General features: G+C 41.6%; 5 protein-coding genes across 5 annotated transcripts; 3 read left to right on the forward strand and 2 right to left on the reverse strand.

The window, feature by feature from the left end:
- Nucleotides 1-357: 357 nt before the first annotated feature.
- MELLADRAFT_89283 (Hypothetical protein) lies at nucleotides 358-1,705 on the forward strand (the record flags this gene model as incomplete). The annotated part of the gene is made up of 5 exons (XM_007404381.1): nucleotides 358-639; nucleotides 714-892; nucleotides 974-999; nucleotides 1,077-1,514; nucleotides 1,584-1,705. The coding sequence occupies 5 exons, from the start codon at nucleotides 358-360 to the stop codon at nucleotides 1,703-1,705; spliced, it is 1,047 nt and encodes a 348-aa protein (XP_007404443.1).
- Nucleotides 1,706-2,256: 551 nt separating this feature from the next.
- MELLADRAFT_73983 (uncharacterized protein) lies at nucleotides 2,257-3,731 on the reverse strand (the record flags this gene model as incomplete). The annotated part of the gene is made up of 6 exons (XM_007404553.1): nucleotides 2,257-2,456; nucleotides 2,525-2,864; nucleotides 2,951-3,058; nucleotides 3,126-3,255; nucleotides 3,331-3,361; nucleotides 3,433-3,731. The coding sequence occupies 6 exons, from the start codon at nucleotides 3,679-3,681 to the stop codon at nucleotides 2,358-2,360; spliced, it is 957 nt and encodes a 318-aa protein (XP_007404615.1).
- Nucleotides 3,732-3,939: 208 nt separating this feature from the next.
- Nucleotides 3,940-4,811, forward strand: MELLADRAFT_59253 (uncharacterized protein; the record flags this gene model as incomplete). Its single annotated transcript, XM_007404382.1, has 3 exons — nucleotides 3,940-4,053; nucleotides 4,123-4,220; nucleotides 4,295-4,811. 3 exons carry the CDS (start codon nucleotides 3,940-3,942, stop codon nucleotides 4,809-4,811), a joined length of 729 nt encoding a protein of 242 aa, XP_007404444.1.
- Nucleotides 4,812-5,936: 1,125 nt separating this feature from the next.
- On the forward strand, nucleotides 5,937-6,953 carry MELLADRAFT_51507 (uncharacterized protein; the record flags this gene model as incomplete). The annotated part of the gene is made up of 5 exons (XM_007404383.1): nucleotides 5,937-6,081; nucleotides 6,179-6,305; nucleotides 6,401-6,479; nucleotides 6,559-6,729; nucleotides 6,816-6,953. The coding sequence occupies 5 exons, from the start codon at nucleotides 5,937-5,939 to the stop codon at nucleotides 6,951-6,953; spliced, it is 660 nt and encodes a 219-aa protein (XP_007404445.1).
- Nucleotides 6,954-7,631: 678 nt separating this feature from the next.
- Nucleotides 7,632-9,804, reverse strand: MELLADRAFT_76559 (uncharacterized protein; the record flags this gene model as incomplete). Its single annotated transcript, XM_007404552.1, has 2 exons — nucleotides 7,632-7,977; nucleotides 8,040-9,804. The coding sequence occupies 2 exons, from the start codon at nucleotides 9,697-9,699 to the stop codon at nucleotides 7,931-7,933; spliced, it is 1,707 nt and encodes a 568-aa protein (XP_007404614.1).
- Between the last annotated feature and the right edge of the window lie 3,227 nt (nucleotides 9,805-13,031).

Here is a 13,031-nt window from a genome sequence, read left to right on the forward strand (position 1 = left end):
AACTCAGCCAGTCTCATCGTCGGAGAAGAACCCATGGCTCACCCAAGCTATGTGGAGCTCTTTAAGCTTAACGCAGGGGAGCTGACATTCTCTAGATCCACCGCAGGCAGCAGCCTATGATAGCTGAAGCTAGAAAGCCAAGCATTCTACCGAGATCTAGGTGCAACAAGTTCGAACACCATCTTTGTCTTTAGCGAGCGCGTCTCTTGACCGTTTGCTTCAACATGATCTCCAACAATTTCAAATAATTCAAGAGACTCGCAAGATCCCTTTCGATCAGCCCTCATGTTGGTTCCCGTTCGATTTCCTCATTCAAAGCTCTGTATTGCAGTATGGATATACTTTGCTTTGGCTTCCATGGCCCATGGAATCATCAATCGAAATCCCTTCTCTCGACCCAAGATCCGCGACTTTCAACCTTCTACTGAGCCTCAAGATTTCACAGGGTCAACAAATTCGACGCTCAATGGCACATTCATACAACCCATCATACCTACTGATGCACATTTCAGTGTATCTGAGGCCCAATTATCCACAGCCTTGGCGTGCGTTGGTGGCCCAAGACCAACAGGCAAACCAGGTGGTGTGATTTTGTTGGTACATGGTACCTACTCTGCACCAAGTATCGTGTGGTTTGAAGTGAGTTTCTTAGCACATATCACAATATAATGAAGTGATACACTTTTCTTAAGTGATGTTTCTGAAAACTTTAGTCGGCATATGTGAAGGTCTTACCAAATCTTACGCCAACCTACGATGTTTGCTACGTTGCCTTACCTGGATTCGCTTTGGATGACATTCAAATCTCAGCGGAATATGTTGCGTATTCAATTATGACATTAGCTAAGCAAGCTAATAGTGGAAAAGTGATGATCGTATCTCATAGTCAGGGGTGAGCAATTCTTCATCACGCGATCCCTTCATGACAGATTTATTGAGTCAAGCAAATGTTTTTTTTTAAAAACTTGTTCAGCGGACTTGGTGTTCAATGGGCCCTAAGTGAGTAACTGTCATCTGATACTGTCATTTTGATGGAAGATCATCTGATCTGGGGTGATGGATTTCTTGGTTCTAAGCCTTTTGGCCTTCAACACACAATTTGGTTGAATTTTTCGTGTCATTAGCCGGTGATTTTAAAGGTAGTACTCTAGCCAAATTGGTCTGTTTGATTAGATGTCCAATCGCCCTCTCACAACAAAGATCAGATTCAAAATTCATTGCAGCTTTAAATTCTCAAAATGATACATTTAGTGGAGCTGTTGCAAGAGTTCCTACTTTTTCATTCTTCACGACTGCCGACGATGTGGTTAAACCACAAAGTCCAGGTCCCAAAGCCTCCAGTAATCTCACAGGATCATACGCAATCCCCATTCAATCTTTTTGTGGAAAGAATTATGATCTGAAGCATGTTGGAATGACCAAGGATGCTACGATTTATAATATGGTCTTAGATGTGATCATAAACAAGTCATTCGACCCTTCACGCATCAACATGATCTGTCGTTTGCCGAAGAGTAAGTCACGATTTAATTTGGTTCCTTCGAGATAGAAATGTTGCTTGATCTTGCTAACTTCTGGATCAGCCAATGGAGGATCCCTCACATCCTTGCCTAGTAGTAACTCATCATCCCGCTCAACAAATCAAGAACCGGAGTTGCAGCCCTACGTGTGCGCTAGAAGATATGCAACTCAATGCAAGACTTAGCTTAGGTTCAGTTACGGTGTCTTGATGTCTCCTTCTATGAGGTGCGATAGTAGAGCTCCACTCCTATCACACTCTTTCTAGTCATTTTGGCTTGTAGTAGCTTTTAAATTCCTGGTTTGAATGAAGGATCAGATGAAGGAATATATACTATGATATGGTCAGGTTTGAAATTTTGTGATGCCATGAATCATCTAATTTCAAGATAATTTACCATATACGAAGGAAAGTGATAGTATTCCTCTAACAATCTGAATAAGTGGTGGCAGGATTCAAGTAGTCAGACTCAGATAACTGAGACTCGTAACACATGAAGGAGTGTGTTGTGCAAAAAGGTAATTAAGAGGATGACCAAAGGCAAAGATTCTCTGAAGGGATACATCCCATGTGATAAAACATGAAGTGTTGACGCGTACATAGCTCGTACTGAGGGGGGCGACTGTAAGCTTTTGGTTTTCCAAGGCACGCTTTTAGCTATACATGTCCGGAGGGCAGAGTGTTACATTTTCCACAGAACACAATGTAAGGCTTCCTGCGAATCTTTGTCAAGCTATGCAATGAGCAAAGTGATTTTGAGATTCCACATGGGTATTTCGACCAAGAAATTTTAGCTAGTTTCCTTGCCACAATATACATGTATTTATGTATTCTACACTCATACAGGAAGACAAGCGGGTTTTTGATCTTCGTAGACCTGTTGAAATAAAAGGAAAGGTTGATTCACCATACTCATCCTTTTCTGAAACACAAAATACTAATGCAGAAAAACAAAGTCATCAGTCTATGCTTGAAAGAAAGTTGCCTGTATGGGTTGTGACTAACCTCCATGACGAGTTGTGGACTCTCATGAGACCCAGACACTAATAATCCACATTCATCTCTAACTTCTAGACTTTGATATGTTCGAAACCTTACTGCGATCTGTACTACAGTTCCACCCTTGTCAAACGGAGCAGCTCGCATGGTCACGATCTCCATCTCTGTCTCTTTAGGTGGATTCTTTCCTTTCCCGTTCGCCTCCGTAGTTATATTTGAGTGCAATTTCCATGAGATTGAATGACTAGGACTAAAAGTTTCCAATAACTTATTGCGTTTCTGTTTTAAACTTTCGATCATGTTAGGGTGGATACATCTTTCTATACGGGAGTCTTCGAATTCACCGCTGAGTGAGACAAAGAGAATTTTCGACAACAAGACGGTGTCAATAAAATTCGCGTGTAATTCAATTTGAACGTTGTAGTTGCTTACGATGCAAGGGTTTTATGATATAGAAAAACCGATTCATCGGCTTGGGTCATGAAATCAGCCAGCCACGATCGGTTAGAAGCCGACATGACAGAGTCCACACTCCTTCGCCTGATACCAGAAGTATTATCAATATCAAGCTGTTCAACAAAGGGCTTGGATCCAAAAAGTTACTTACGATTGTCTTGAACCAAGCCACTGCCCCCAAGCTTCCTTTAACATGTTCTTACGCCATCCTACACGTAGATGTGTCCAGAGGCCTTTAGAGGAATCTGGGGTAGGTCCTTCGTAAGGTGCGATATAGGGAACTAGGTGGTGGGTGATATCAGTTTTGTGGGTTGAATATCACTATACGAGATCGAAGGATGGACGCATAAACGGACTGATTAAAGGGTTTTGTCTGCTCAGGCTTTGCTAAGTGAGGAACGAAATCAAATCAGCAGAGAACCCTAAATGTGAACGGTAAGTGAGCCTCGAATGCTCACTCCGCTTCGCTCAGCCCTTCGCTCATTACGGATCTGCCGCCTAGCTTCTTCTGCTCGCTTGACAGGTAATTTGGCAAGTTCTTTTTCAACTTCTTCTTCAAATTCATTGATCGCAATGCTTTGTCTTGTAGCTGATGATTCCGCCAAGGTAGAATAATGTGTTCGCTCTAGTCCGATGTGTGCGAGCAAAGTTGGACGGGTAGAGAGGCATTGTCGATTGATAGAGAATATCCGCACGAGTGACTGCATTGCGCAACGTTGACGTTGAAAAGACTTCTTGAAAAAGTTGATGGTGCGTGAAGATGATGAGATGAAGTCAACAAATTTAAGGTCGAAGTCAAAAAATTGGATGAGCTAACTACTAAGCTCATCTTAAGTCCTACCTAACCAGTTTTAGCCAGTTTTATCGCTCCGAGTTTTAGACACCACAAACTTCAAAACGTTGAAAGGAAACAACTGGCTCATCATTAAAGTCGTTTTCTTGCAAACCCCCTTCGATCAAAGCCCATGTCTGACTCCAGTACTTCGATGGAAACACTTGACGGTTTACTGGTAAAACATTTGGATACTCTTGATCTCTACATGGCTGAGTACCAAACTGTAGAAACTCATCTTAAAAAGGTCAATTGGCATCCTCGTTACAATCTTGATTTGACGTCCAACTAACTTGTACCTCTTCGCACTTCACAGGCATTCTTTGACCTGGCTAGGGCCAAGGTAGCCCTTGGACCCAATAGAGTTGGCAAGAACAGCTACGATCTGACTCCAAAGGCTGCCGTCAAGAGGGCGTGAGTCTCTTGCGAGCTTTTTCGACATCCAGGCGCGTTGCATACAAGCATTTTCACTTCTGATGAAAGAAAAGGTGTTTAAACTCTTCAGGGTCGAACGACGCTCCTTCGGTACCATCTGACGGAGATGTTCATGACACCTTCAGTCTGAATAATTACATACCTGCGCCTCCCGACTTGGATGAACAAGTGATTGCTGAACAAGCGTCTACCTCGCCTTCTGATCTCAAGGCTGGAACATTGGATGTCGATCAAAAGTCTCAAGGATTACTCCGGCGCAGAAAGGCTACTCAACTTGAAAAAGATAACACGACCGATGACGCTAATGGTATCACAACATCTCCAGAGCCTAGCCAGCAGAACGACGACGATTCCATGCAGCCAGTTTCAACTAAACCTTCACATCCGGCACCGATTCATCCCATTCATCAATTTGCTGCCTTTCCGCCTCCGTCACTGAAAGCGGCCGAGACAGGCTTTTCGACCGCACTGGAAAGTATCATTCGGGTATTGAACGTTCGGTACCAATTGAACAGTCTAGAGTCTGCCATTGAGTTGCAGAAAAGCAGGACAACCTCTGATGCAGTTTGAAGTGTTTTGGTCAGTTTCTCAACCACTCAATCACTTCATCATGTCGCACACTGTTAGCATGGTATCGAGTCTCTTCACTGGGGTATCTCTGGGGGTATTCCTGGAGGTGAGTACAATTGTAAAACGTTCGCCGGTCTTGGTCATACCATGCAACGACATTTGGAGACATAGTTGGTTCAAAATTGTGTCCCATTTGATGTGAAAATCTTGTTCATAACTTTAATATCGGGCAACTGTTTCTTAGAACACACAAGAATCCTTAGCGATATTTGGATGGGTAAGAAACACTTTGCTCTTTTGCAACCTTTGCAATGCATTACACACAACATGTTGAGAAATCAAATTAAACCGAGCACATGAATATTCTTGATTCCAGCTGAAAGATCTACATTGATCATGATGATGCGCCAGAATTGAGTGGGATTGCTGCACAAAAAGTGCATGTCTGATCCAACTTGGATCATGGAACAAAATTTTTCAGTCTCTGATTAAAGAATATATGTACATAGATTGTCTGGTTTGTTTAAATAAATCGTATGGAATGAAATAGGTGTGAGGGTTTTAGACCCATTCTTGGAAACTAAAGGTAACTTGAGTAGTTGCTTGATTGACCATGCTTTGAAGAAAGGCTTTAGAGGCATTGTTCAAGAAAGTCATGATCATAGATAGTACCTCGATTGGAAGGCATTCAATTTCAAGTTTGGTGTTTGATTGAGATGATTGGTTTGAGATTTTATGATGATTGTGAGGAGAAGTTTGTTGAGGGTCTTGAAGAGATGACATCATTTCACCCGCTGATCCTTCATTTTATTTTGCAAACCACTATCAATACACACACTTCAAAGTGTTCCCAAAGATGGATGTCTTGTATTCGAGAACTTCTGAAATCTAAGACTGAGCAGAAACTCATAGAGCCCATTCTCAGCCAATGTGTAAGATTCCTTCATGGGTTTGTTATCGAGGATTTGTTTAAAATTTGACTTGAGGTTGTGTAAAGTCTCAAAATAGCAAGTCCAGGTCGGGATTACATATCGAATTTGAATCTCGATGTTTCGATTTAGGTTACTAGCAAGTCGATCAAATTCCAAATCCACTTCACTTCAAATCAAACAACAAATCAGCATCATGTCAACCACCACTGTGACTAGCACCACTCAATCTAATCTTTCACCCATCGTAATGTTTGGACCATCAGGAACAGGCAAATCAACACTTTTAAAAAGACTGCAATCAACTCCTCAATGGTCTCAATTCGGTTTCTCTGTCTCTCGTATGTCATTCATCCATCCATTCACTCATTCATTTCATGGTTTCTTAAGACTGATGTTTGGTTTTTTTTATAACTTATGATTTCTTGCTTAGAAAAGATACAACCCGTAAACCAAGGCCTGGAGAAGTGAATGGAATAGCTTATCATTTTGTTGAACGTGATGAATTTCAAAGTTTGATTTCTCAAGGTGCATTTATTGAACATGCTGAGTTTAGTGGGAATTGGTAAATGTTAATTTCGATTAATCTTCTTTTTCTTCTTCTTCCTATAATGATGATCTCAATTCATGTTGTTTCTCTTGATTTTGGATACGTGATAGTTATGGTACTTCTCTTAAAGCAGTTTCAGATGTGGCTATTAAAGAAGGAAAGAGTTGTATTTTGGATATAGATGCTCAGGTAAGTTCTTATAAGAATTTGATTTCTAGAACAAACTTATTTCGAATCTCATCATTGACTTCTTTTTATATTTTTGTAGGGTGTCAAATTGATCAAAGCTAATCATCCACATCTTAAACCGTTCATCATCTTCATCTCACCTCCATCCCTTCGATCTCTAACCGAGCGTTTATCAGCTCGAGGAACTGAAACTCCTGAAAGTTTAGCTGCTCGTGTAGGAATGGCTCAAAGTGAAATCGAATATGCTTCGGTGAGTACCTCCTACATTCATCTAATTCAAACTAATCAAGAATCGAAACTGAAACTTTTTGGTTTCGGGCTTTTTTGTCTGAATAGACTGGCGTTCCAGATGTTATTATCGTTAATGATGATCTTGATCGAGCTTATGAAAAGTTCTTTAAAGCTTGTGTGAATCGTGATCGAACTGTATCAGATACTCTTCCTAGCGATATCTTGACTACTAGTTCATCTTAACCTTGGAGCATAAATAAAATCAAACCTTTTTCTTAATCTTTTGAACAAAACTCAGAAAGATTAGCAGCATTTTTTTTTCAGGTCTATCGTGATCTTTTTTTCAAAAGCTACAGATTCTACAAAAATATTGTATCACTTGCTCTTCCTTCGAGCTCAAAACTTTCATAGCTCTACGAAGTTGAATGAGGAAGTTCCGTATTCGCTTCTTGTCACGTGTTTTCATCTATACATGGCTACTGCCATTTTGGTTTATTAGATCTTGTACGCAGATCATGTTCAACTTATGTGAGCTTGGGACTCAATTTGACTTTAGAAATCGGATTCTCAGTCTGGTGCAACGATGAATGGTAAATGGATCTGGAATGGAGACAGTTTTGTTATCACTCAACGTGCCAAGTTTAAGAGCAAAACTGAACAAGACCTGAGTGATAAAGACACAGAGATGATTGGGATCTGCCCATTTTGAGAGGTACCTCTTAAAAGTCTTTCGAAGGCAGATGGACGCGCGAGATTCTGACGATGATGACATAATGAAATGTATGCATTTGATACCAAGAAATCTGGGTAAATCAAAGATGAAAACAGATTCAGTTAAAGAACCATAGAGGCCACATAAAAAGCCATACTGTCATTTCTTCGTTTGTCTCTTCAGCTTGGTACTCGTGTTTTTTGTTTCTAAAGGCCTCGTAAGTTTTCTCTTCGCAAACTCGAGCAGGGAGAGAGTTTTATGAGGTAATACTAGATAATGTAAAAAATACACGTAAACTAAATACAATGTGAATATTAAAGATACATGAGATATGGATTAATGAAGTACATTACACTACAGGTGAGTCGAGAGATGAATCATGAAGAGAAAGAGAAAATGATGCAATAGTTGTATACTTCGATATGAAATTATGAACATCTTCCTGATCTACTTTTGTTGGACTAAGGAACCGTATTCAAAGACTCTAACTAAGTTGTTGTCATGGTTTTCAAGACCCATACCATCCATTACCTCCAGCAGAAGGAACAAAGGATTCTGAGAAAACGGAAATTGATCAGATTGAGTGAGGATCAAATTTCAAGAGTTCATCAACATACCTGACCATAACGATGCCACCAAACACACTCCCTTTGCCTCTGCAAGTTGAATCAAATGCTGAACCTCAGGTATAAGCTTCCTTCCGTGACGGAGCGCATGAATCCCGTATACAAAGTCCTCATTAGCAAAAAATGATCCTAACCGAATCAACTTTGGACATTGATTCGAAACAAGGAGCTCTGCGAGTGTTCCAGCCAGTTTTCCTGCAGAGCGAGCATTCCAAGGTCCATGACCAGACAATCGAGTCACATCAATTGATAATTCCTCAAGACTATCAGGAATCGAAGTCCACACTGGGTTATCTGCAGGTCCATGAGAACTTCGTAAAAGTCCAAGTGGTGGTGGTTCGTACTCTGATGGACTGGAAACCTCTTCGGCGGGCTCTGAAGAAGCATCAGCTGGTAAAATTTGAAAGTCTAGAGAGTATTTAGATGATCGAAGAGCGGTCCCATAGATTGAGCTCAGACATAGACGCTTGATCCCTTTACACTGAGGGAGGGTTTGAGACATCAGTGAGGAAGATATTCCGCGTAGGTAGAGAGTTCTCAGTTGCGTGGGTGACGATCTGGAGCTCGAGTCTGAAGAACTAGGGTCACCAGGAAGATCGTTCAACGGAGGTTGTGCAGTGGGAACAGGGGGAAAGAAGATATTGAGTAAGTGTCGTTGATCGCCATCATCTGCTAATTCTAAATGAAGAGTCTTGATGGTGAGTACACAGGGTACTACGATAAGGTTCAAGATGTTTTCAAGCCAAGGTAAGCCAGTCTTGAGCCAGCGTTCAGATGCACGAGCAGCAATTCCAAAGGAAATCAACTTTGAAGAAGGTAATTGATCTCGACTGAAGAGTGTATGATGTTCGGCAGGATCACCAGGCGAGTCATCTCGAGATCCAATACAAAGTTGTCTTAAGCTGGGCAATTCACGTAAGAAGAAAAGTAGCTGAAAAGGTGAGAGTGGTGTAAGCATAATCACGGTGGTCAATGTAGATGGATATCGATTAACGACGGTTCGAAAAAATGGATTCGTATATGGTAATTCTACAAAGACTAAAGTGTGGATTCGAGTGGACCAAATCCGATTAAGGATCTCATGAAAGATTTGTCGATCAACAAACTCGTGACGATCTTTGGTTGAAGAACGGTGTCGCCAGACAGCTTCTCCAATAAACATGAGTTTTCGCATTCGACCTATCAAACTATCAGGTGGTGGTGATTTGTTTGGTTTGAAGTTCATTAGGTCCAATTGATGATCGACTAATTCATCAGAGACGCGTGATAGAAAATCGAGAGCAGCACGTCTTGAACCCATATCGATCATTGGACTGGCGTCTAATCGTGGAATGATGATTCTTTGTAATTGAGGTGATACCAGCTTACAACTCTTGAGTGTTCGGGTAGCATCTTCAACACCAAAAGCAAAGACGAATTCTAAGATGGCTTCTATAAGTTCGTCCGGGAGTGAAACATTGACAGGCTTTGAGGAAACGAGAGTAGTCTGTTCTTGATTCCCAAGGAGTATGTTTGAAGGTTCAGGCTTGTGTTCTTTGAAGGGTACGTGTCCATTTCGAATCAGTGGATGATTAGCATTAGGCCCCAGATGAAGGTCTTCGAGTAATGGACCCAGATCGGATTTGATGATTGAGTTTGATGATAAGTTCATGTTGCTGAGCTTGTAAAACGATTCATATCACTCATTCAACGATTTGGAAAGAGTGGGTTCTGGAGATTCCCCGCGTGATCGAAACCAAATGAAAATTGATCTCCACTCACCCGTCAAGCGCGTCCGAACTCGTCACATCACAGCACATCACTCGATTTTCCCACTCAAACTTTTTTGAACCGTGTATCCGGTTTGGCCGCCAAAAGGACACATACTCAAGAAAGGAAGAAAAGTTCAAATTGCACGGCCTGTGACTCCTTGGGATCTGACTTTGGAGAAAAGTGCCCAACCAGGCCCAACCTTGACTGCATACTCCGAGATCTCACCAATACCGCTCATGAGATGGCTGTTTCAATTGAGGCTCTTTTACTTGCACTACACAATTATGGTTCTCAAACCTATGCAAAAATTTGTGCAAGTTTCGAGCAACTTCTGTGCAAGACATGAATAGAACTTGCACGGAACTTGCACCGAACTTGCACGGAACTTGCACCGAACTTGCACGTCGGTCTCGCGCGGTTTTCGTACCAGTTGGAACAAAATAGCTGGGGTCGTCAAAAAATTTAATGCGCAAGATTGGTGCAAGAAACCTTGCACGGATCTTGCACGTCGGTCTTGCACATTTCTTGCACAGGTTTGAGAACCATAAATGATGTCAAATCATCTTTTGGACTAATAGGAGTGTTCAAACCTGAAAAGTTGAGATTTGGAACGAGATTTGGAAGCAAAGATTTGGAACTATGATTCTTGTACAGATCTGTACAAGAATCATAGTTATGTACATATTGGAGTATGGATGTTCTTCGAGCTTTGAAGCTTTGTTCGCTTCAAAATAATAGGGGGGGCTCTCAAACCTGGGACTCCAAATTTGGAACACACCGTGCTGACGCTAGCATGTGGTTTTGTCCACTGCTGAGCTGCCGGAAATGCCAAACTCACGGCAACTGAAACACACAGCGGTGCTCAGCACACGCCTTTGCCTCTCGGTGACCAAGCCAACCCTTCTTGTGTTGTAGCATCACATGAGCAATTCTAGTTGCCTACTACCGACCTGTGACTTAGCCATTTCCCAACCCAACTCGCTGAGCTTGTCACTTTATCTTATTCGAAAATGGTTCGAGTCACTTGATGTAGCACCCTACACTCAAACATTTGTGATCATCCTGGCTGATCATGACCCAGAGCTCATCCGACATACCAGAGGGGGCCAATAGGGGCCAATCGATTTTAGCGGCTGCTTTGGCAGCACAGTCCCTGGTCCAACTTGGCGCAATCTTCAAGTTGGGATCCACTTGAAATGTAAATCTATGTTACGCCAAGATGGCATTCTTTGGCCTGGCCATCAAATGGTTCTCCAAATCCTCTGAGAACTTGATTGAAAACCAAAGGCGTGTGCTGAGCACCGCTGTGTGTTTCAGTTGCCGTGAGTTTGGCATTTCCGGCAGCTCAGCAGTGGACAAAACCACATGCTAGCGTCAGCACGGTGTGTTCCAAATTTGGAGTCCCAGGTTTGAGAGCCCCCCCTATTATTTTGAAGCGAACAAAGCTTCAAAGCTCGAAGAACATCCATACTCCAATATGTACATAACTATGATTCTTGTACAGATCTGTACAAGAATCAACGTTCATCTGTACAAGAATCATAGTTCCAAATCTTTGCTTCCAAATCTCGTTCCAAATCTCAACTTTTCAGGTTTGAACACTCCTAATATTCAAGAACAAAAAAATACAGTGTACACTTTGGTGATTTGACTATATACAAGAATTGCAAGGAAACAAAAGCAGGTTTCTGGAGCTTTGGATTTGACAGGTGCTCAACTTCCACGATGCCAGCGCATGAGTACTGCTGAAAATGAATCAACCCTGAAACAAAAGAGTGGCTACAAAATACGGTACTCCAAGCTGTGTATACTTTACCGTGTATAGTTTCTTTTTCTTTTTTCACAACTACACACAACCAGGAAAAACTATGTTTCTGGATCAGAAGTACATATTTTTGAGCTCCAAACAAGAGACATACTAAGGACCAGGCGCAGTTTGGCCCAAAACCTGCGCGTTGTTGCTAACTTTTCCAGTTCAAGACTAGATTTTGACTTTGAGATCGGCAAGGATCAGCCAAAGCTCCATGTAGAGCGCAAGTGACATGCAGAAGGATGTCACTTGCTGACCTATCTAAAACCATGCTTGATGTTTGCGATGTACAATGGATAGACTGGTGAATGCTGAGCTTGATGGTGATATTTTAATCATCCTGATCCCTACTTATTGATGTCGTTAATAGCCTACGCATGAAATTTGATTGAAGCAGATATTTCAGATTATAAATAGATATGGCTTCATAACTAATTATCACCAAGGAAGGAAGAAAGCATGAAAGATCCTTATAGATGTCCTTATATTCCATAAGCACACCTTTCACAGAACTCCCCTTGCCTCCGGTGATGGATGTACTTTCAAAACCCATAGAGCTTCTTTCTCATTTGAGCTTAAAAAGCCTGTGTAAATCATCCTCAAGGGAAAGATGCACAGGTTGCATCACTATCAAATGTGCCGAAACCATATTCTTAGAGTCGAAAAAGATCAAATAGCAACGCATTTGTGAGCTCCAATTTTAGGACCTCACAAATAATGGAGCGAAGAGCAACTGAATTAGAGAACTGATTTACATCAGTTCCTTGTAACAGAAGTATGTTTGATCACAAGCCTCACTGAAACCATGTGAGGCTCAACGATAAAAATTGTTTATCTTGCTTGAACAACGTTTGAAAGTGCTTTATAAGCCACTTTTGAAAAGATTGCTTGAAAACCCGGTTAAAACAAGCCTACTAACAATACTCCTTTCACAACGACGACCTCACTTCCGCGCCTGGTCCTTACTGTTTCCAGGCCGTGTCTAGCTGCAAAAAAAAACTATACACAGCAAAGTATACACAGCTTTGAGTACCATACACAGCCCTAAGATAGTTTATGGTAAGCTGTTGACTAAGATTTTCTGTGAGGCCCCACAAAAGCTTTGTTGGAGGTGAAACTCACAAGTGAACCACACATCCTGGGCCCTCTGAAAACCATATCTTGCTTTTCTTGACATATTGAGTGTGCATGAATATGTAGGTGCCAATACCCACTATATAGATAGCTTGAGTTACAACCACCCTGTTCAATTCATCCATATAAGCTGTGATAGAACAAGCAACAGCCATGATGAGAGTAAGATAAATTCAAACAGACATGTCAGCTGCTTTGTATCGGAGTCACACCTAGCTCATCACGACTGAGGTTGTTAATGGAGATGAGGGGACCAATCATCAAAGTCAAAGCTGGATCTAAGAATG

This window comes from Melampsora larici-populina (genome assembly GCF_000204055.1).
Source record: "Melampsora larici-populina 98AG31 unplaced genomic scaffold MELLAscaffold_2, whole genome shotgun sequence".
Lineage (NCBI taxonomy): Eukaryota > Fungi > Basidiomycota > Pucciniomycetes > Pucciniales > Melampsoraceae > Melampsora > Melampsora laricis-populina.